Raw genomic sequence first — 23458 nt, forward strand, 5'->3', positions numbered from 1 at the left:
CAAAAGGACAAAAGCACAGGCTAGTGAACATTTAAATCGTTTTATTCTACTGTAGACATTTTAAGCATCCAGTACACTTGTTAAAGAAGCAAATGTTGGTCAAAAGAACAAGTCTTTAACAGGGAACACACTGGACAGTGTCAGAACATCACTATACAGAAGAATACATCTTAGTTTTGTAGACAACAGCTTCACAGAAGAGAAGAAGCAACCATGTTTGTAACAACATGTTAGGTACCGAGATGAACATACCTGTTTTACACAGGTAAAACAAGGGATTTCTATTTTACAAAACAAAAGAACCGGTCACCATAAATCATACACATAACAGTCATATGTAGTGAAAGACTTTTAGAAACAAAAATCTTAACAAAAATATGGCACGATATCAGCAATGAAAGATTCAAAAACAGCCGTGTTCATTACATGTGATCAACATCAAACCGAAATAACACTGATTTACATTTATATCATATACACTGGTGCTTATGCAGACATCTCCTCTTCGAACAAACGAAATTAAGTCCTATGTAGTAAATGGCAAGCAACATTCCTCCTTCAGCGTGGAAATGGATTAGAAGATGGTACAGCTCAAATGAGGAGAAAACATTACAATGTGTCAGCCTCTGCAAAGCTTGTCACAGCTAAAAACGACACCATAGTCATGCAGAGCACGGGAACGTAAAGACAGAACACTGACGTATAGTTAAAACACCATATACTGATGACACTTTGTGCAGATATTGATACAAGATGTATAAGAGTTAATCTAGAAGAGGCATTGATCCTACTTCTACTATGGCTTACGACAGGAGACAGAAGATTAGATGCTGTACAGTCTGTTGTCACTGATTATAATGTGTCTAATACTCAATGTGCATAGACCTACAGGCTCCCAGGTAATAACGGTTGTTGTGTACTTTGGCTAACGTGTTCGACTAAACTGCACTCACTCTCCTAAGAGGCTAGAGATGGAAAGTCTACATGCATGGCACTAACGATTTTAAAACTCTGGTGCATCTGAGTGCTCAAGACTGTCTTCTGATATGAAGCTAGCAGATACACGTTACACAAAATTACTGTAATACTCTGGGTCTTTTCTTTGAAGTACAGGTGCTATTGAGGATTTCCTTCATGGCAGTGAATTACTTAACTAGTTTTCTGTCCTATATTTTAAAATGAAAGAAAAAAAAAAAAAACAGTGTACAACAGCTGCACGAGTCAAACAGTTAATGCGTCACAGGATCTTTCTTGTGCAAGCATCCTGATCCACAAGACAGTTCATAGTGATAAAGCTACAAATAGATATACATCTGCAACAGTGAATATTTTAATATATATATATATACCCTTCCATGTCAGTATTCATCAGAGGCCACTGTTATTTTTCGCATTCACTGCCATGTAAATGCAAAGAGCAGTAACAAGATAAGAGGGCAGTCTGGGACTACATATTTCTGCCACACTGTTTTGATTAATACACCTGGATCCAGAAAAACATAGATAAGTTTGATATTTTCTTGACGATACTGAAGATATGACTCACTTTATTTTTGTGTGGAGACACTTAAAAAAAAACAACTGCGTGAAATTAAGTTTGCAATTGTTGCTTGTAGCCAGTTTCCATTAGTTCTCCACCCTAAAAACTATTTAGTTTTATTTTGTTATACAGAGGAAGAAACTAGAGAATGAGGATGCCAATTAGAAATGATCAGATTTTAATTTAGTTTTAGCTTCACTTCAGGGGTTTTCTTGATGCTCTTTTGCTTCAGCTTCTATTTAGCTGTAGTATTGATGATGCTGTGATTTTTGGTTTAGTTTCCAGCTCCTAATTGTAACATGGTTAAAGTTGTTAAAAAGCACAGTCTTAATTCTCTACAGTGTTTATATAGGAAAACAAATATTAAATAGCCAAATCACCATTGACTAAATATTTTTGACAGCTCTGCATTTAGACAACAGGGGCCTCTGTGATTACATTAGGGGAAATTGTCCTCTTTTCTCCCATTTTCTCTGTGTGGGTACCAATGTGGCATTCCTCACAAGAGATTGTGTCCCTTCACTGATCTGAGATCACAGCGTTACTGTTACTGCTAATAAAAGTGGCCGGTGTACCAGCACAACAAAGGAATAACCACATACTCACACACATTCGCATTCATACATCAAATAGCTCAATTCTTCATAGTAAAATATTCTCACCGGAGTGCCAACGACTACTTTTTGAGCAGCTTATCAGCAGAGATTAAATCCTATTTGATAAAGGAAGTCCAAAACAAACACCAAAGGAATGTCCTGATAGGATGTGATGTGTTTTCAGTCCGTTCTGATCTTCCCATCCTTGTGCCGTCTGGAGAGGAAAGTTAGATTTTTCACTTCATAAAAGTTTCAGTTGGTTTGACTTTGGATGTTTGGAGTTTGGATAGCAGGGAGCCAGAATTTACATGCACAAGTGTTTTAGAACAATCTGGTCACTGTGTTTCCCTTTTCATTGATTCTTTGAGATAAAACCTGTCCACTTCTTTCTCCTAATGATATCTTAACCGATATGAACACAGGAAGGGCACTGGTGTAATGTCGACGGATCACTGAGTGATCAGCTTAGACACATGCTGATCGAGTAGGAATGAAGGTTGAAATGGAAACTGTCTCATTTCCAGTTGTTTCAGGCGTAATCAGAGATGCTGCACGTCTAACGCTTAATCACCACCTGCTCGTACGCTCCACCACCAACCCTAAGAGGACATGAGGAGGCAGAATTGGCAATCACACACTTGTTTAAATCTTCATCAGTTATCACAAAAGGTACCAAACTGAAATCGTGTTATATAAAAACAAGATGGGGTGGGAGGTACAAAATATCATCTGAGCTCCAAGGCTGGTCTGGTCAGATGTTAGAAGTTTTGTTAAATTGAGTTTAATTGAAAACAAAACAGTCCCCCTCTATCTCAGGTAGTGCTTCATTGTAAAGTCTATGGTCATCAGAACTTTCCTTTGCTCTGCACCAAACCTGTAAACTTTAGGAAGAACCACTATCAGCTTTTTGTCTGTATTAACATTGAGACAACTGTGCTATTGTGAAGTCACTACACCGCATTCCAAATTATTATGCAAATGATATTTGTCGCTTACTTTCCTTCATCGTCGATTCAATGACAGTCAGTATACTTTTCAAGTCATCAACCGTCAGAGCACAATTCAGATTTTATTGAACAAACCTCCCAATGATAGCTGTGGTTTTGCAAATTTTAAAAAAAAAAAAAAAAACAACCTCAAAATGTACTGATCCAAATTATGCACAACAGAGTTTCAAAACATTTTATTGGTTGTAAAGACCTGAAAATGGTCATTTGTTAAATTTGCAGCATGAGAAGGTCATATTTACTGAGACCATAACAGGCCAAGCTCCATGTTAACTCAGGACCCCTTCTTTGATATAAGTTTCACAATTCTTGCATCCATTGAACTTCCGAGTTTTTGGAGTTTCTGCCTGAATTTCTTTGTAAGATGTCAGAATAACCTCCCACAGCTGCTGTTTTGATGTGTACTGCCTCGCCACCCTCAGATCTTTTGCCTGAGGATGTTCCAAAGGTTCTCAATAGGGTTGATGTCAGGGGAGGATGCGGGCCACACCATGGGTTTCTCTTCTTTTATTCCCATAGCTGCCAATGCCAGAGAGTGGGACTGCACCCCTCAGTAACACTGCTTGAAAATTACTCTTGATGTATTTCTGGGTCTACAGTAACCATTCCTGGTTGTGAGTATTGGTTAGGTGGTGGCCAAAATGGTAGGTTTATGCACAACTGGAAGCCTCTGGAGGATCCCACAAGTCCCAGTTTTCAGGACTACCAGCAGCTTCAATTACCTGCTTGCTGCTTTGTAATGGCATTTTAGCAGCTGTTCTCTGAATCTGATGAATTTGTCTGGCAGAAACCTTCATCTTTATGCCTTAGTCTGCACGAACCTGTCTGTGCTCTGACTCAGCCACAAGTTTCTTCACAGTACGATGGTCACGCTTTAGTTTTCATATTATAGCTAATGTTTTCAGACCTTGTGTAAGGTATTGCACCAAAATATTTCTGCAGCAGAGATCCTTTTACTTTCCCATATTGCTTGAAACCTGTGGCATGCTTAATGATGTGGAACATCCTTCTTAAGTTGTTTTCATTTTATTGGGCTCACCTGGCAAACTAATTATGACAGCTGTCTGAGATTGATATCAGTGATCCAAAGAGCCCAGAGACAATACCATCCATGAGTTTAATTGAAAACAAAAGACTGAATGTTTATGACACTAAAAATCCTATTTCCATAATAATTTGGAACACGGTGTACACTCATCTCTCTGGAATACTCTCAGAAATCCCTACACTAGTTTGCTTGCTGTCTTTAGGTCATTGATTATCCCCAGGCTTGTGATGCTCACCTGGTGGGAAGGTGGTGACTTCCAAGCGCTGTACTTCCCCCGGGTCCAACAAACAGACGCAGGCCTTCCTCTGAAATGGTGTTCATAACATTTGGTCAGTACACGGAGAACCCACATCCTCCTGTATAATTCTTGTCATGACGAGCAGCCAGTTGCTAGGCAACCTAAAAATAATCATCTATTGACAGCAGCTTTCCATTTGTAGCTTTGAGCTGGATGAGACCTTGGAAGGGAAAACAATGCCTCGCTCCTTAAAGTACACACACACACTGACTCATGGGAAATGAATATGCAAATGTGCCGTGCATTAAACACATGCAGTAGTAACCTAGAATTGGGATGAATCCCATTTTTTTGTTTTGTATTGATTCATCTATTTTGGTTATTCATTAAGCTGAAATCTCTGTAGATCCATCAGATACTACCTGCTTCTGCCTGTGAAGATTTTCTTCATTTATATATTTCACAGAGATGCAAGTTTTGAAACTGATAATTTAATCTTTATTTAAGAGACCAGTTTAAAAGAAAAGGTCCCATAGCTAATGTTTATGTCATTTTAGTCTAGGGAAAAGAAAAACAACTGCAAAAAAACCCCCAAAAAAACCAAAAACCCCTGGACATGTCATACCCTCAGCACTTGAGTCCAGTAGGCTGGGTGTAAAGTCCTGACTCTGGAGAATCTTTTCCACAACATCGTCAGCATCCACCCGAGTGTCGTCCATTCTCTTCAGCTGAGACTCCATGGAGTCCTGTTTCACTGGGTGTCTGAAGGGAGAATACACAAGAGCATCTGGAGTGTTTGAGAACAGCTGCTTTTACTGCAGTCAAACTGATGTTTTGCTTCCTGTACTTCACATTTCATTTTGTGCTAATGAAGTGGAGTGATCAACCTACTTACCCAGTCAAAACTATACAGTGTTTCAACTACTGTTTCAATCACTTACATCCATTTTCCTTATTGTAATTAATCCAGTTTTCAACACTAGTGGTGTGTGTTTTAATCACCATAAATGTAAAGTGAAGTGCATTTTTTATGCATTATAATAAAAAGTTTTAAAATATTACCTGTAAATACACTGACGAAGCAAATTATTTAGAACTCAACTGATCTAAAAGGTCATGACTGTGCCTGAACGTATAGTGAAGAGCACCAGAACTGCTGCTGCTAGTGCAGTGTGCCTTCTGACTACCCCTCTCTGCTCATCTGTTAATGTAACTTGCTGGCAATGTGGTTAATACTGAAAACATCTGTGATCAACTAGGTGAACACTACTTATTGAGATTATTATCAAGGTTGGCATGGTAGTCACATAAGCATTGTAATTTTGTGTACATCTTATCTGTATTGACTGTTTTCTGGCAAAAGGTTTGAGTTTTTAAATCACTCGATTAGTAAGTGTAGGACGCTCAATCATTTCCTGCTTCCTGAGTTTGATACATTTACTTATAGCTGCATGTCAGAAAAGTAAATATGTGGTTAGGTTAGCAACAGTGTAACAGGAAAAAGCTATCCTGTCACCACATGCTCTTGGAGCATTCTTTGTTAACAACGATTCACATTATTTTTTGCAAGGATGAAATGAATGATAATTAAAGACTAAACGTGCCATTTTGCAGAGGACAGAAGCATGACAATACTTCCTGTCTTTTTCTTGTCACAGTGAGGTATCTTAGCAACAGAGCAGAATGGTAGTTTATTTAGAGGTGCAGATATTCTCCTTATCAAGTCTCTGCACGAAAACTGATAAGTAAATTCCCATAAGTGCTTAACTATTCCTACAAAATGCATCTTAAGCTGCATGTAAAACTAGCCCCCAGGAATACTCCTCTGCTCATGGTTGGACATTTTTAGATCCCATAAACACAATGAGTGTTTCAAAGAATAAAAGCTCACATAATGAAACCACAAATACACTTCCTCCAAAGCTCTTCTACTCTGACAGCTGCTTCCTGAAACGTGACACTGGTCTCAGGGGTATTAAGTATAACTCCTACCATAAAAGCCTACCACGTTTGGCATGCTAACTGTATTCTCTCATCAAATATGACAAAGAAACATTTGTGTATACTTTTAGTACACACTGCATAAATAAATAATTTCCGTCTGCAGCTTTAACCGGTTTACCTGTTGAGCCGTTCACAGGAGGATGCACTCCGCACTGGTGTGCCCGGAGCATTGCCGGAAGCTGCTGAGGAGGTTGGGTGCTCAGGCAAAGCTGGACAGGTTCTGGATTCTCGGTCTTCACTGGGCTCTGGGATGCTACCAATACCCGTTGAAGCGCTGCCTACTGAATGGTTTCTCCGGTGGCTGAACTCTGACATGCTGGAGGAGCGGGAGTGACCGGTGCTATAGCCTGAGAGACATGGGCAGTGACTGTATTAAAATACAGCACCAGTATTTTAGTTGATAAGCTCAGAGATTGTAACCCAGGTCATTTTGTTATAGGTACGATTTACTGTTTACAATTCCCCTTAAATGCATCATATGGATACAAATCCTGCACCAGTGTTTTGTAGCACTGCAAAGACCTGCTGCAGATATTTATTCCTAATATAGCACATGGGTTAAATCTGCATTGTAACATTAATAAAGATCAATTGATACATACCCACACAAGTCCAATATTTGTATTACTAACTGGAGACAAATGACTTATTTAAGCTCATAAATGAATCAATCAATATCAAGTGCATACAGAGTTTTTGTTCTTTTTAATGCGTTGTGCAGCAGATTTGTAACTTGCTCTGTACTAAATGATTTAGCCGTTCACGTGACACCCACACTCATGCTGCTCATGTCTGCTGGAAGCCAGCTAAAGCAAGAAGAGATCTCGGGGCATCAGGTCACATCCCACACAGTAATGAGAGGTTTGAATAAATCCATCAACCATTTCACGTGGAAGGAAATACATTTTTAAATTCTATATGAGAGGGTCATTAGAGCTGAGCTCAGTGCATCTCTTCACTTCCTCCGATCTTTTATTACTGTTATCCGATCTGCCTGTAATGGAAACTCGAGCCCTGGCTCTGAACTGCGCTGCTGGAGTGTCACTGGAATATGATTTTATTCTTTCCCTCCTCCTCAATCCAAAGGCCTTTTTTTCTCATTTTGACCTTACACTCCTAGTTAAAGTACAATTGATTGCAGGTGAACAAAAAAATTAGCATTATGTTTTATTTCTACTACTCGCTGCTAGCTTGGATGCATATATAGACTATCTCTATGTTTGGAAAGCAAAATATGAACAACAGTAGATGATAACGACAAAGAAAAAAAAAAACGGTTTACATTTTAAACGCTTACCTGAGAGTTTTGACTGTTGGCTGGCGTAGCTGGAAGTTCGGGAGTGGCAGCAGCCACCAGGGTCATCTGACACAACAGGGCACTTCCCTTCCCGATTCTCTGCTGGATTAAAAAAAGGACAGACCCAGATGTGGGATGTGGATTTGAGTAAAAAACATGCACGTACAGCTTCTATGAAGCATCCTGTAAAAAAATAAAGAAACTGCCTTCAGATAAGCCCATGCTGTGGACTCATTTAACATCATCACTAACATTTATGTATAGTATTCAAAGTGAAAGTAGGTAGTGAAAGCTGGAAAGATATTCATGCGTATCTAGAGTGAAATAATTCAGTATCTCTGAGTTAATGAGCCAGTGGCCACAGTTGGCATGTGCAGGGACAGAGTTACTTCTGCTCAGACGAAAACAAACATATTTCCATCTCAAAAGAGCTAAAGTTAGTTCTGCGACCAAAAAGATGGTCTGCAATGCATAAAATCTCTGTGAAAATATATCATCAGAAGGGCAAAGCTAGATGTTAGCTGACAGCTTGGATAACAATTCTTTGAATTTAAGCCTTTAAAGAAAAAAAAAGATAAACACGTGCCACAGTGTGAACATGTGAACCACTGTTTTAATGTCAAATGGGCAAAAAGGGTGAGCTGCCAAAAAGCAATAACATTTCAGAGTTCAAATGTCTGTGGGAAGGTCTCAGCAGCCTCAGCAACACAGCAGAAAATAGACTACATAGAGGGGGATAACAACCAGAGACACATAAGTGGAGGTGGTCACAATGACCTTAAAGCTAGTTTTTTTTTTTACTCCAGGCATTCCCCAAATCAACTTTTTGATGTGCCTCAAATTTAGAGAAAGAATTCCCTTCTGCACCAATCCACAGTAATCACAGCCAGAAACAGCAGCTTGTCCAAAACATTCACACTTCTTGCACCTCTCCTAAAATTATTTTTTAAATGACACAACAAGAGGTCTGTGTAGATTATCTCTGCTGGACAAATATCCACCAACAAAACATGATCAAGGACTCTCATACGTGACTTGAACTGGCGCATCTTGCACATATACGAAACATGGGCATGCACCGCTAAGGCATGTTGGGAATGACACCAAGTGCATTGCACATGCAAACACACAACCCGCACCAGAAAGACTAGCACAAAAGTCCTATTTTTAAGCATGTAAAAGCCCCCTGGGTTAGAGCAGATTGTGGTTCATCTAAAAGAAAGCTAGTTTAAATTATACATGAAAGAGCTCTGCTACTCTCTGAAGCTTCCAGAAAGAACAAGCATTAAACACAGCAATGTGTTCACACATGAACACACATACTGAATAAGAGAGTGAAGAAGGCGCTGAAAGAGAAATCTTCAAGAGAAATGTTTTTTGTAGAGGGGATGGGAGCAAAGTACAGTAGGAGTTATGGCGTCTATAATGCAGGAAAAATCAGACAGGAAAGTCTGCAGTTTGACAAATGAATATCAGCAGCAATGCGTGCACGGGGGGGTGGGGGGTTGTGACACTAATGACAGCTGAAAACATAACTGTTAAGATTATGATGACCTACTCATGAACACTTTGTTTTTATTATCTTTTAGCTTTGTCAGCTACACAGAACAGTACAGCGTGTGCTACAGATTGCCCCCAACTGAAATAAATTTTAGCTTCTGCCTTTATCTTACAAGCTACAATGCTGGGAAGCTCCTGGAAGCTCTCCATGATCTTCCTGTATAAATCTAAACCAGATTAGCAGGAACTTGACACATCAATTACAGCCCCCTCTAAAAGGCCTGGTCACATTCACCATCTACCAGGGATGAAAGCTCATCACAGGTGAAGGTCTCTCTCTCTTTTTTTTTTTAAATAATCTGTAGCATTCAAATGTAGATTAATGGTCCAAGTTAGTTGAAAGATAAGAAATCTCACCCTAGAAATAATGTTATTTTACATTTCAGGCTGTGTCACACTAGCGCTGTGTGCCTGCTCTGCCAGGTCTCCCCTGAGAAAAAGACTTTAATCTCAAGAGACTTCCTCATTAGATAAAGGTTATATTTTAAATAGATAAATAAAAAGACTAAAAATAAGACAGCAACCTTCTTGTGACTAGAATCCACCGTTGCCTTGTGACTGCACTGGATTCTTTTACTTTTTGACAACTGATTGCAAGCGGTCAGGGCATCCATTTTCGAATAGGTGACTGCACAGGTCATTTGGTGGGAGGCAACTTGTCTCCAACAACTACAGTCTGACTTGGACTGACTGCAATCATGCTCAGATAGCCTGTCAAATGTCAAATGTTTATAAATGCAGACAGATTTCCAACACGTTGCAATCAATCCGAGTCTGTCTGCACTGATCAGAGCAACTCGTCTGTACTGTCAACTGGTTGTTTTCCATAAAACAAATGTGATTCTGCAGGCTAATTGCTGCCCTGCAGCAAAGTCAACAGTTGCAAAGGAATTTCTGTTTTAGACCTATGAGGTTCTGGCTGGACTGTGTATGTAGACAGCAACAGATTTGTAATTTGACACAGTTTATCACAGTTATTGGCTATATTATCACAAACAGGTTGCACATAATTGACAACTTGACCAGATTCTATTGCAGACTTATAGCAGACTGATTGCAGATTGTTTTTTTTCTTCAAAGCAACTTTGGTACATCAAACAAAAAACAAACAAACAAAAAAAAACAACTGGCAAGTGACCCAACCCTCATCTTCAAAGCAACCATTCTAAAGGCAACACGATTGCAAGTATTTTGCAGACAGTCACAATCATTTTGCTTGTGTTACTGTTTTCGCTGGTGTGACAGCAGCATTAAAAGACAAAGAGCCAGACAAAAGCATATTAAAGTGAATTAAGTTATCAAACACTTCACTAGATCACAGGTAACTCACAGGTCAAAGCTAGTAAAGGTTTGTGTGTTACTTTTGTTACAGGTGTCATTCTATGGTGGTTAAAAAATAAGAAAAGCAGGTTGTTCTGCTCTGTGGTAACACAGATGGGCTCTCTACGGTAACTCTGTTTTACATTTTCATTTCCAAATTTCATAAGATCAAACAGAGCTGCTCTGTCTCTGATACTCCTGACCTGGTTTTATCATTTGCATAGCTTCCTGTTTTCTCTGCTATAAAGCAGCAAATCATTCAGAACATGACTTTGTCACCTATTCATTCATTTGATAATCATGTTTCCTGTCTGGGTTCAGCTTGAGAGACGACACTAAATGACTGAAAAACATTAATATATTAATTTAACACAATTTCCTGGGAATACATCTAAATAAAGCACCATTATTTATCCTGGAAGTGATTCAATATCTTTAGAAATGTTTGCTTCTGCTGGCATGAAGACTATTATTTGTAGCGCACCTTATTACTTTTTGATCAGTTTGAACTCAGAATGGGTGAAATTCAAATAAAAGGAGCCTTTAATGGTGCTACATCAAGCCAAACAGATAAATCCGCTGAAGAAAATAAATTCTGAGCAGTGGAGAAAAACCTTTACTGAATAAAACTTTCATCACTTTGCTTTAAAACACTTTAATTTGTCCATCTCTAATACTCTTCTTTCATTTGTATTAGTTGTTTGCTTTAGTTGATTAAATATTACATTTATTTATTTATTTATACATTCATTCTTAGTTTTGTTTTTGCTGAGAAAACCAGGTTGTCAATGCTCATTTTTGTCAGCCTGTTGATAACAACTTTTCCTCCTCCTTCAGATCAATGCTAATCTCACGAGTGATCGTTCACGACTCCAACTGATGGAAATCGGTTGTACTAACTGAGAACTTAAATCCCTGCTGACACAGCAGACAGGAGTGGCTGCACGATCTTAGATAATAATAACAACTGAAACGTAGAAGTGGAGCTAAACTCTGAAAGAAGAAATTCTCAGCTTGTGATGAAGTACGATCTGTCAGGTGCCGGCAAATGTTTGGTAAAGCCAATGAGAAGATGAAGCAGAGCAGAGGAGAGTGTGTGATTGGACTCACCAGAACAGCCTTTCTGTGAATCCCCTCCCTTCCTCTCTTCCAGGAGGCTCTCTGTATCACCTTGGATCGCGATCATTGTGGCTGTGCAGGGAGGCCTGATGACAGGGGCAAAACAACTGGCCTTTATTTTCTACTCCTATACTTAAATGCATCAACTAAACCTAAACAAAGACCAAAAGACAAAACTACTAAAGGATTAGAAAATACAATATAACACATTATGCACATTATGTACAAGCTATTACTCAATGCTATAAATAATGACAGCTTAAGCTCACAGTCACTTCAGAGTTGCAAAATCCTGTATCCAGTGAAACCTTTAACTAAGTCTCAATGTTTAAAGCTGTAAATAGTACGCACACAGCTAGAGCTCTTGGAACATCAAGCAGCAAATTACAGCAACAGATCTGTGGTAATAATTTAGTCATATGACACTGAATAACTGAGGAAATAATAATCCCTGTAAAGACAGAGCACAAGCAACAGTGCCGGTGCATCAAATGTAGCTGTTTTGAGAGAACAAAGAGGTTTTAAGTTACGGTGCAGGAAAGGTCATTGGGTTGGTTTTGTTGTCCTAGCTGTATTATCCACATATCCAGATAAGCACAGCTCACAAAAGAGCATGATTAGTGTTTTAGTCCGAAAACGATTGGATTTAAATGGGTTTCCAGTACAAACATTTTTCAGTCAACAATCTCTACTCAGACTCTGCAGAGAAGCACAAAAAATTGCCTTAACTCACGTTTTAAAACAGGGATCCCCCGACATGAGCTGTGTACTGATGATAACCTATGGAGAGAAAGAAAAAAAAAAAGTTAGCTTAGGTGTTACTTCCATTCAACTTGGCCAACTTCAGAAAAGTTGCCCACTTTTGCTTTGAAGTCAGCAAAAACGTGCTCACCGATTAATGCACAATGTCGTCACACATTGAGGGGTCATGAAAAACAGCAAATAATGACTGTGGGCCTGCACGAATCTGCACTATCCTTTTTATTTCCCACAGGTGACACCTCTCATCTATGGCCATGGATTATTTCTGGCTCCAATGAACGACTCATCTTTGCTAGCAACATTTATGCAAAAACCTTTCCAGTGTGATTCTCTGAGTTGAGGAAAAACACCGCACTTGTGTCACTGAAGTCACATCAGACTGCAGCAGGTGCGACTGTGTTACCTTGAGAATGGAGTTATCTTGACGAGTATTTTTGGTATCGTAGCCTTCCAGCAGACATCTGCGGGTTGTATTCCCTGAGCCGGCAAACTCTGCTAAATTGAGATCTGCAAAACCAAGCTGAAGGAGAAAGAAAGAAAGAATGACACAGGGTAACCTTTGTGTTTTGTCATTTGCCCCTCAGGAGACGGATCTTTTTCCCAGTCAGCAATATGACAAACTCTGGATTGAAAATGACATCAAGAAGGACAGGAGACAAACTTGAATAAAACAATATCAGCAAATCTTACAGTTCACTTTTTCTTCAAATGATAAGCTAGGGAAAGGATGCCTACTTGAGTATGTATAATAATAGGGTTTAGTTTGCTCATTAAATAATTACTTTCAACTAAATAGAAAAGGCATAACATAATGAGCCAACCTGCAGGCAGTGAAGGCCATCTGTTTGCTACATGCTCACAAGGCTAGCTACTTCAATATGGCTGATTACAGTAAAATCTGGGTGACCTGGAGGTTCAGCTGAGAGAATGAGGGTAGCGTATTGTAAGCCTGTGATGAGTTACCTTTGCGTATGCCTTTCCACCCTTCAGCTCCTGCATAAGACAAGCAAAAACAAAAACATGACATTAATAAAATGACTTGATACTGTTAAAAAAAGGTTCCATAAGTTATCTCAAGCTGTCATGCTAATGTTTTATATTGAATTGATCCTTGAATTATTTTGGGGGGGGAAACACTAAATTAAAAACATCAGTTTATTCTCTACATTCCTGATACTGTAATTAAAAAAGGTATAACAATTAAAAGCTAAAGTAAAAGGCTGAGGGGATAAAGGTAAGGTAAGGTAAAACTTTACAGTTGTTAAACACAATGTTCTTATCACCAGAAAACTTTCGAAGTTGGATCCAAATAGCTGTGATGGGAAATTTTCAACAATATGAAAAGAAAAAAAAATTACATTGGTAAAAAGGAAGCACCCATGTAGGAAACATAGGGATTATCTGACTACTTAACATTGTGAGTCTCCTAAAACACAGGGAGAAACACATCAGAAATAGCTTTCAGATTCAGTTTAATTGGATTTTAGTTTATATTGCATGAGATCATGTGTCACCTCAGGGAACGTCAAACTCAAGATATTACAAATATAGAAACTAAGCCAGCAATTCCTCTTTGTGCAATAGTGAGCATGAAAACATCCATGCTCACAGCCAGAGACTGTGCAAGAAAGAAAACATGGAACTCAGTGTATCCTGAATAGAAATCTATAGGAGATTGTTATCTAGGAGATTGTGATTGTCCTGCAAGAAAACAGCCATTCACCAGCTGAACTGGGGAAAACACTTTTTTGTGTTTTATTCTTTATTTGTCAGGGACAATGCACAAAAATACTGATCTTATAAGAAAAAAATGGATTTTGACCAGATTTAGATACTAGCTGATTTCTAACTGCAGTCTTTGGGCAGGTATACATAATAATAAACAAACTAGAGTAGAGATCACTGACAGTGTACACTGTGTGGGGGATATATGTACATGTACTAGTTACTCTAGTAAAGCTATAAGTAAATTATTTTCCTTAGCTTACTGTGTCCGTTACAGGAGTTTGCACGACTTTTGTGTAGTACTCTGAGCCAAAGAGCCAAAGACATTGGGTTGTTAATGAAGCTGTGCCTTGTAACGTTGCACAAACTTAGTGTAGACAGTGTAACTTGTGTGGGGCCAGAAAAATAGCTTATTTTGAGGAAAAGCCAAAAAAAAAAATCCCAAACCAAACTCCTGAAGCAGCTTTTATCAGACATAACAGGTGATTTATACATCCAGTTTTTTTATGTCCCGACGACCACTATGATTCAAGATATGGCTACGTCTCTGTTCATTATCACAGCGCCAGGAGGCATCACCTCAAGACAGGGAGACTTTGTCCAGAAGGACTGACCAGGCTTAGAGTGGGCAGCTATCTACCATGACCGGTTGGGGTGAGATGAGAGTGGTGGGAAAAAGGCTAAATCATAATACTTTACCTTTCTGACAGACACACGACACACACAGGGGTCCAGAACACCTGTGCCTGCATTGGCGCTCATCTTGCACGGGAAAGAGAACCGTTTCTTCCATCTGACACAGTTTGCCTGCACAGGTTCCCTGTATGGACACACGGACACCAGCTTTAAGCACCCAGTAAGGTCACATGTTTGTTTGATTCGCATGCTGGAGCCTGAAAAGCTCATTCACAAGTTGGCCTCTAGATTTAAACGAGTAGAGGCTGACGCAAACACTGGCATGATTGATAAAATCATTTGAGTATTTTTTATCGTTTTAGACTCTAATTGCATTGTACGCTGTATACAGAAGGGATTTGGGAAATAAATATTTGTATTCTAAAGAGCAAACAAACCAACAAACATATCAGTTCTAATCTATTGTAATTATTTGATTTGCTACCAAAACAAACAGGCAAATGTGTTGCGACATTTTAAGTGAAAGCCAGCCCAAATCATGTATACAGCCACGCAAACCGCCCTCAGAAACTTCATTTCATAAATTTTAATCTCTCTGTTACATAACAAATAAAGTGACTTCAGCTGAAAGACTGCTGGATTAACATTTCCCACATCTCTTCCCTGCTTAAGGGCATCCATTCAAGCTGCCAATACGAGCCCATGTGCTCATTCTCAGCACCTAATAAGCAAGCTATTTAATTACAGCCTTAATTTCTCCTATTGATTCATTTAACTGACAAATCCAGGGGCTTTGGTAGCAGGTGTGGTGTTTACTGGCACGAGAGTAAAAAGAGAGCGGCACATCCTCCACCGTCTAGAGGTTAAAACGACTGTGAGGTGCAGCCTGCTGTCAGTGAAAGGATGAGACGAAGTGAAAGAGAAAGACTGAGCGTGGGCAGAATTACGATACCGCAGATGGCCTCGCTTTCACTGGCATCTTCTCCTCTCCCACTCACCTAACCAGCTTCCATCTGGTAATATAGCTTACATGCCATTCATTTGGTTTGGCTTCGGCTGGATTTCAACACACACAAAGCTGAAGGATTTTTTGACTCTTTAATACAGTATAAATAAAAATGATGTAACAAGTCTGAAATCTGAAAGGAGCGTTAAGACTACAACAACTAGCAGGGTGTGCAGATCCTTTTTAAGATGGGCAAAACCGAATGAACGTACAGGGCCTCGTTTTGCTCTGTATCCCTGCATTACTATAAATAAAAAGCAGCAGATGCGTGACTAATGTTTCACAAACGCTGACTCCATCCTGAGGTTGATAAATCTCAGACAGCGAACTCCCCGAGTCGAGAGGGAACTCCCAGCCAGCTGGACACACACTGTGCTTTGGGAATTCTGACTCAAGTTTATGCGCTGTGGCTCACTGCACTTCTCAGCGCATCAAAATCCTATTAGTGTGCGTTATGACTAAGTCTTTTTTTAAGCACAAGCAGAGGTCATCTCTGTCATCCCTCTACACGGCTCGGGTCTCTTGTTAAACGACACATGCTCTTTAAAAGGCGACTGCAGGCAGACTTCATACGGGAATGCTTCCACAAATACAAATCTTTTCAACTCTGTTTGGATGCAAAGCTTTTAGACCTCGATTAGATCACTCTGGATGTTTATACTTTCATGTTTTCAAAGATGCATCTTTATACAAATAGGACAAACTGTTTTTTTCCAGAAACGGCAGTGCAGATCAGATGAAAAGCTACACCAAAGGAAAACTTCCCTTTCACTTCCAGTTTGGAAGATTAAAAGAGTCTAAGAGTAAATCTAGTTTTTGGGGCGGTCTAACATAAACCAAACTGATGTAAAAAAAAAAAAAAAGAAAAGAAAAGAGAAAAAAAACCACACTATTAAATCAGCAATGGGTCGAGTATAAAACACTGTCGAGCCTGAAGAGAACGTCTCTAATTAGGGACAGAACTTTGTTGTTTGGCTTCATCTTTTTTTTCCTTCTTTTATTAAAGTGGTTACTTACACGTGGAAAAGATCACAGATTTCATAAAAATAATAAAAGGATGACATTGCCATGACGTATGAAAACATCCTAATTCACACTGTCAAGCACAGACTGGACCTTTTTAGCTAACAGAAGGCCTGTTATATAATCAGAGTGAAGCCCGTGTAATCCCTAAAGCCTACAAAAACTACAAAACAATGTGTGCTGCTGCTTTTATCCAGTGTTAAAGACCCGTCTAATTTATGAGTGAAAGGCATTAATGGGCATGTCTGTAGGAACAGCTTTAAGTTGAGACAGTTAACATGCTTAGGGGGACAACTCTGCAAAAGGTCACTTCTTGTCATGGCCAAAAGCTGGTACTTCATGATGCGGTTCCTTATAACAACTATTTTAATGTGTATGTGGTCAAATATTTTGACACTTTTGGTTTGCAGAGTTTACCAGTTCATATATGTCACATGTGCTGCCGCCTCATATGCTAAAAGTCACGTAACTCCTCATTTACATCCTTTATTCTGTTTGAAATGTGGTAACCTGAATTTATCTTAGACAAGCGGAGCTGTCACAGAGTGCTGTTTGAATATGAAACATTTCTCTCAGAGTTGTGCATGTTTAGGTTTATTCAAGTCTGAGATTTAAGCAACCCTTTTAAGCTGTCCAAGCAGCTTTTTCTCAGCCTCTGTTATTTGTTAGTTTTAAACGACTTTTTTGGCTTGCAAATTGTTTCGTTTCCACACAAACCACTACAACCGGCTGAGGTAAGCTGCAAAGCTCATGTGTCACAAGACCACCTATTAGCCAATAAGAAAAAGACACAAACCCTGTGCAGCTGGGTTGTCATTTCCTGGATGTTAATTGTAGATGTACAAACAGAGATACTGCACATGTCGATTCTGTTTATGGGAAAGATGTATCAGTGTGGCCAACACACGCTCAGGAGTAGGTGGGCCTTTTAATGTGCATACTTATAACTCTGAATTTTCAATTGATTTTCCTGTGGTTTGGTTTTTAGAGTGATGCTACAAATGAGTTTATGTTGCAGGAGCCTTAGTTAGATTTTTTTTTCATTAAAAAGATGAAAATGTGCATCTTACGTTGAGACCAATTCTACAATACAGGGAGTGCAGAATTATTAGGCAAGTTGTATTTTTGAGGAATAATTTTATTATTGAACAACAACCATGTTCTCAATGAACCCAAAAAACTCATTAATATCAAAGCTGAAAGTTTTTGGAAGTAGTTTTTAGTTTGTTTTCAGTTTTAGCTATTTTAGGGGGATATCTGTGTGTGCAGGTGACTATTACTGTGCATAATTATTAGGCAACTTAACAAAAAACAAATATATACCCATTTCAATTATTTATTTTTACCAGTGAAACCAATATAACATCTCCACATTTACAAATATACATTTCTGACATTCAAAAACAAAACAAAAACAAATCAGCGACCAATATAGCCACCTTTCTTTGCAAGGACACTCAAAAGCCTGCCATCCATGGATTCTGTCAGTGTTTTGATCTGTTCACCATCAACATTGCGTGCAGCAGCAACCACAGCCTCCCAGACACTGTTCAGAGAGGTGTACTGTTTTCCCTCCTTGTAAATCTCACATTTGATGATGGACCACAGGTTCTCAATGGGGTTCAGATCAGGTGAACAAGGAGGCCATGTCATTAGTTTTTCTTCTTTTATACCCTTTCTTGCCAGCCACACTGTGGAGTACTTGGACGCGTGTGATGGAGCATTGTCCTGCATGAAAATCATGTTTTTCTTGAAGGATGCAGACTTCTTCCTGTACCACTGCTTGAAGAGGTGTCTTCCAGAAACTGGCAGTAGGACTGGGAGTTGAGCTTGACTCCATCCTCAACCCGAAAAGGCCCCACAAGCTCATCTTTGATGATACCAGCCCAAACCAGTACTCCACCTCCACCTTGCTGGCGTCTGAGTCGAACTGGAGCTCTCTGCCCTTTACCAATCCAGCCACGGGCCCATCCATCTGGCCCATCAAGACTCACTCTCATTTCATCAGTCCATAAAACCTTAGAAAAATCAGTCTTGAGATATTTCTTGGCCCAGTCTTGAAGTTTCAGCTTGTGTGTCTTGTTCAGTGGTGGTCGTCTTTCAGCCTTTCTTACCTTGGCCATGTCTCTGAGTATTGCACACCTTGTGCTTTTGGGCACTCCAGTGATGTTGCAGCTCTGAAATATGGCCAAACTGGTGGCAAGTGGCATCTTGGCAGCTGCACGCTTGACTTTTCTCAGTTCATGGGCAGTTATTTTGCGCCTTGGTTTTTCCACACGCTTCTTGCGACCCTGTTGACTATTTTGAATGAAACGCTTGATTGTTCGATGATCACGCTTCAGAAGCTTTGCAATTTTAAGACTGCTGCATCCCTCTGCAAGATATCTCACTATTTTTGACTTTTCTGAGCCTGTCAAGTCCTTCTTTTGACCCATTTTGCCAAAGGAAAGGAAGTTGCCTAATAATTATGCACACCTGATATAGGGTGTTGATGTCATTAGACCACACCCCTTCTCATTACAGAGATGCACATCACCTAATATGCTTAATTGGTAGTAGGCTTTCGAGCCTATACAGCTTGGAGTAAGACAACATGCATGAAGAGGATGATGTGGACAAAATACTCATTTGCCTAATAATTCTGCACTCCCTGTATAACGCTTAAAATTAATGTCTTGATGCATTCTCAATCATCCAGGAAAGTAAATCTCCAAAAGTTGAATGTGTTCATCTGGACGTAGCGTTTTGTGGGAGAAACGTTTCGTCACTCATCCAAGTGACTTCTTCAGTCTCAGCTGACTGGAGATTTCCCCAAACCTTATAAACTGACCTCACAGCCCATTGTTCCTTCAGTGGGCTGGTTTCAGTCATTATGCAAATGTACTGTTTATAAGGTTTGGGGAAACCTGCAGTCAGCTGAGACTGAAGAAGTCACTTGGATGAGTGACGAAACGTTTCTCCCACAAAACGCTACGTCCAGATGAACAGAATCAACTTTTGGAGGCTTAAAATTAATATTCCAATTCTGAAGCTCTGCTGTAAAATGTAGAAAGTAAAGGTATTACTCCATCACTTGAACAACTTGTCCTGTCACTCTGAATTGACATGAGAGCTGCAAAGGAGTCATTTGGCTCAGAGTCTCTTCTCCTTAGCGCTGCTGTCCATCACTGTCTTAATGTTATGGGAAGCTGCACATATATCTGAGCAACACTGGGCAGCTCTGTGTGTTTTTATAACTAAAATCCAAGCACATACTTAAGTTAACTGGTACTGCTTACTGACAGCGAAATAACAAACAGCAACATAGCTAACTGTGAAATATAAATTTCAGGCTCTTATTGATACTTCTTTCCCTTTTGGGGTCATCAGAGCAGCTCATTGGCCTCCATCTAACCCCAACTCTAATTTTGTCCATTCTGGTCACTCCCATTGAAAAGCTTAACATCTTCAACTTAGCCTTGTGTCTTTCTGTTAGTGCCAGTGTCCAAACCATCCATCATAGCAGGTCTCACTACCATCTCTCTTTCACTCATGCTACTATCCCTCTGTCACAAATCACCCTGACACTCTTCCTCACCCTGTCTGCACTCACTTCTTCACCTCTCTTGTGCACTGTCTGTTGCTTTGGATGGTTGACCCCAGGTATTTAAACTCATCTACCTTCACCGTCCCTTCTCCTTGCATGTTCACAGCCATACCTGTCTCCTCTCAGTAACACATGTATTCTCTCTTGTTTCTTTCTAACTTTCTTTGCTCTTCTCTCCAGTGCATACCTCCCCCACTCCAGGTTTTCATCTCTCACTGCAGATCACAATGTCATCTACAAACATCATAGTCCACAGAGACTCCTGCCTGACCACACCTGTCAGCCTGTCCATCACCACTGCACACAAGAGAATACTCAGAGCTGATGTCTGATCTAATCCCACTTCCACCAGTCAGTCCTAACGCACACCTCACTACTGTCTCACTTTCCTATACCACCCTCACATACTTCTCTGGCACGCCTGACTTCCTCATGCAGTACCACAGTTCCTCTCTCTTGGCACACTATCAGATCCTATCTCTAAACCCAAAAAGACACAGTGACCTTCTCTATACTTCTCCATGAACACTGAACAAACATATTGACAGCGCTCAGCATGAAGCCATAATGCAGCTCACAGATTACCAAAGCTGCGACTGTTTGCAGAAAAGCTGATTCCTATCATGCGACCTGTGCAATCGTCTTGCAATCAAAAGTGGTCCTGAGTGCTCTGGACAACCATTTAGTCACCACAAGTTGCAAAAAATTCAATGCAATCATCAAGCAGCCTTGCCAAGCTAAGTGTATCCAGTGTTGGATGGTTTTTCGGTTGAGTGGATATAATGTAAGTTTGCTCGGATAACATTACCTCATGATGGCGGTCCATAAGATGAGCCCTCTTGTTCAGAGTATTTCCAGAGATAATAAAATATCGAGATTTGATGTCCTTTTATCCATACAACATCGCAACACTATGCTCAATTTTTCCCCCAGCCCTAGTATATATATATTGCAGGAAAGGAATTTAACAGTCTGAGTATACAAAAACTGAAATGCAATAGTGTATAAGCCAGTAATCGTCTGACTACTCAATCTGAGAGTTAATGAAAATAGAGATAATCAGATGAGATGATTATCCTTGTTCGTCTCAATTTGACAATCCTGTCTTGATAACACTGCTGTTAACCACACGGACATGTTCTTATAAAGTTTAAGTGTGAAGTTTTCTTCCTAAAGTTTAAGTTGCTGGCCTGGTAGGTGAAGACTGGTCAGCTATACATACAACTATATACAAGAAGTGAAACAATTTTCTGACGCAATGGGGATATGACCATATACACAGTCCTTGCATTAGGACTCGGGTCCATATGTTGATTAACGGGAGGTTGATTAAACACACTGAAACACATCCCGCTACTTCAGTGAATAAATCATGATAAAATATGGAACTGACACCATTGAGTCAGCACCGAAAAGCTTAAGGAGTAATATTCAGCTTTGTGACAGCTATGTGACGAGTAAGCTGCCCTCAGTACTTAATTCCACAACTAAGCGAGGAAGTGGGCCTAAAATTTAACCAGGGAATTCCAAATGGACACTTGTTTAAATGAACGGTACCACCAAACACCCAAAGCTACTAAAACTAAGCAACGCGATGCTGCAAACTAGCACCGACCAGAAGAAACTAATATTAGCCCAACACCATAAACGTTACATTGGCACACAACTAATGGACGTTAACTATGTTCTTGTAGCCCATTAGCTTAGTTAGCTGTTAACATTTCCTAAAGGGATGAGTTAGTTCACCCTGCGGACTGAACAGCACGCCGTCAGTCAACGTTTTAGTGGCTGAATCAAAGCCAAAAACCCTTACCGAGAAGACTCCTCGGAGAAGCCGCCGTCCAACAGCCTGACTTTACAGAAGAGGACACCGTTGACAAAGGGGACCGACGACAGCTCATCCAGGTCAAAATCCACCTTGAACTTGAATTTCTTCTTTTTCATCATCATTAAATCCATACACCGCTTCAGTGCCTTTGAAAAGATGCTCCGGTGTCTTCCGTCGCTGACATTACTGCCCCATTGTTGTGAAGCACAGACAGAACCAGCTTGGTGTTTGTGGGAGGATGGTGAAGCTACTGGTGACAAATGTCCGTCAATGGCTCAGAGTACGGGCAGAGCTCTATCCTATTTTGCTCTTTCAAAATAAAAGCGCGCGTTTTCAAACCCGTCGATAGGCAGATTAATAGGATTAATAGTTTATAGTTAATGATTCTCAAATATTGACTTGAATTTTATGCAACATTTTATTTACCTTCTTATTTAATTAACAGTTATTTATTTTTCTATTCTGTACTTCATTCATTTTTGAGTTTGGTTCAAAATGTAAATTGGATTATCTCTGAATTTTTTTTTCTTTAACTCTATCGCGCACGGATGGAGTCTCAGCTTCTCTAGCTGATTAGGAAGTAAAAAGAGTTAGTGTGATTGATCAGTCTCAAGGTCCAGTCTTATTCCTCCTAGTCGCATTTACAACCACAAGCAGCGGGTGCTTATAGTCGCATGCGGCACCTCAAGTCCCGGAGTAAGTGCAGCGGCGCTTCACCAGTGTTGGGGAGTAACGGAATACATGTACCGCCGTTACGTATTCAGAATACAAAATATGAGTAACTGTATTCCGTTACAGTTACCGTTTAAAAAGGTGGTATTCAGAATACAGTTACTTTGTTGAAATACATGGAATACACGGCGGTACTTTCCTGTTTCATATTGTCGCGGGTCAGGATTATTTGGGTTTGTTTGACAGCTATGTTCTGTTGTTCCAGGCGGCAGCGTCACGGTTGCCATGGTTACAGGGTGACGCGCTCTCTCTCTGCGTGTTTCCTGGGTGAGAGAGCGCTTTTTTGTTGTTGTTGTTGTTGTGCTAAGCTAAAAGGCAGAATGCTACAGGCATAGCTCTAAAGCATGTAGCCTGATGGGCAGTGTAGTCCGTGCTGCAGGGAGAATGGACTACCATACCCGTTATGTGTCTGTGAGCGAGGGAGGGAGAGA

At 39.9% G+C, this 23458-nt stretch overlaps 1 protein-coding gene across 2 annotated transcripts; it reads right to left on the bottom strand.

Moving 5' to 3' along the window:
- Nucleotides 1–26: 26 nt before the first annotated feature.
- fam102bb (family with sequence similarity 102 member Bb) lies at nucleotides 27–22564 on the bottom strand. Of its 2 annotated transcripts, none has more exons than XM_005464226.4 (11): nucleotides 22281–22564; nucleotides 14916–15036; nucleotides 13455–13484; nucleotides 12895–13011; nucleotides 12463–12509; nucleotides 11721–11815; nucleotides 7731–7829; nucleotides 6552–6780; nucleotides 5055–5191; nucleotides 4427–4496; nucleotides 27–2735 (listed from the first exon to the last, which is right to left on the bottom strand). In XM_005464226.4, the coding sequence occupies exons 1-11, from the start codon at nucleotides 22424–22426 to the stop codon at nucleotides 2693–2695; spliced, it is 1134 nt and encodes a 377-aa protein (XP_005464283.1). In that variant the 5' UTR covers nucleotides 22427–22564; the 3' UTR covers nucleotides 27–2692. The 2 variants fall into 2 exon arrangements, with proteins under 2 accessions (XP_005464283.1, XP_005464282.1); XM_005464225.4 differs by having other exon boundaries at nucleotides 7731–7832; nucleotides 22281–22563.
- Between the last annotated feature and the right edge of the window lie 894 nt (nucleotides 22565–23458).

This window comes from Oreochromis niloticus, linkage group LG17 (genome assembly GCF_001858045.2).
Source record: "Oreochromis niloticus isolate F11D_XX linkage group LG17, O_niloticus_UMD_NMBU, whole genome shotgun sequence".
Taxonomy (NCBI): domain Eukaryota; kingdom Metazoa; phylum Chordata; class Actinopteri; order Cichliformes; family Cichlidae; genus Oreochromis; species Oreochromis niloticus.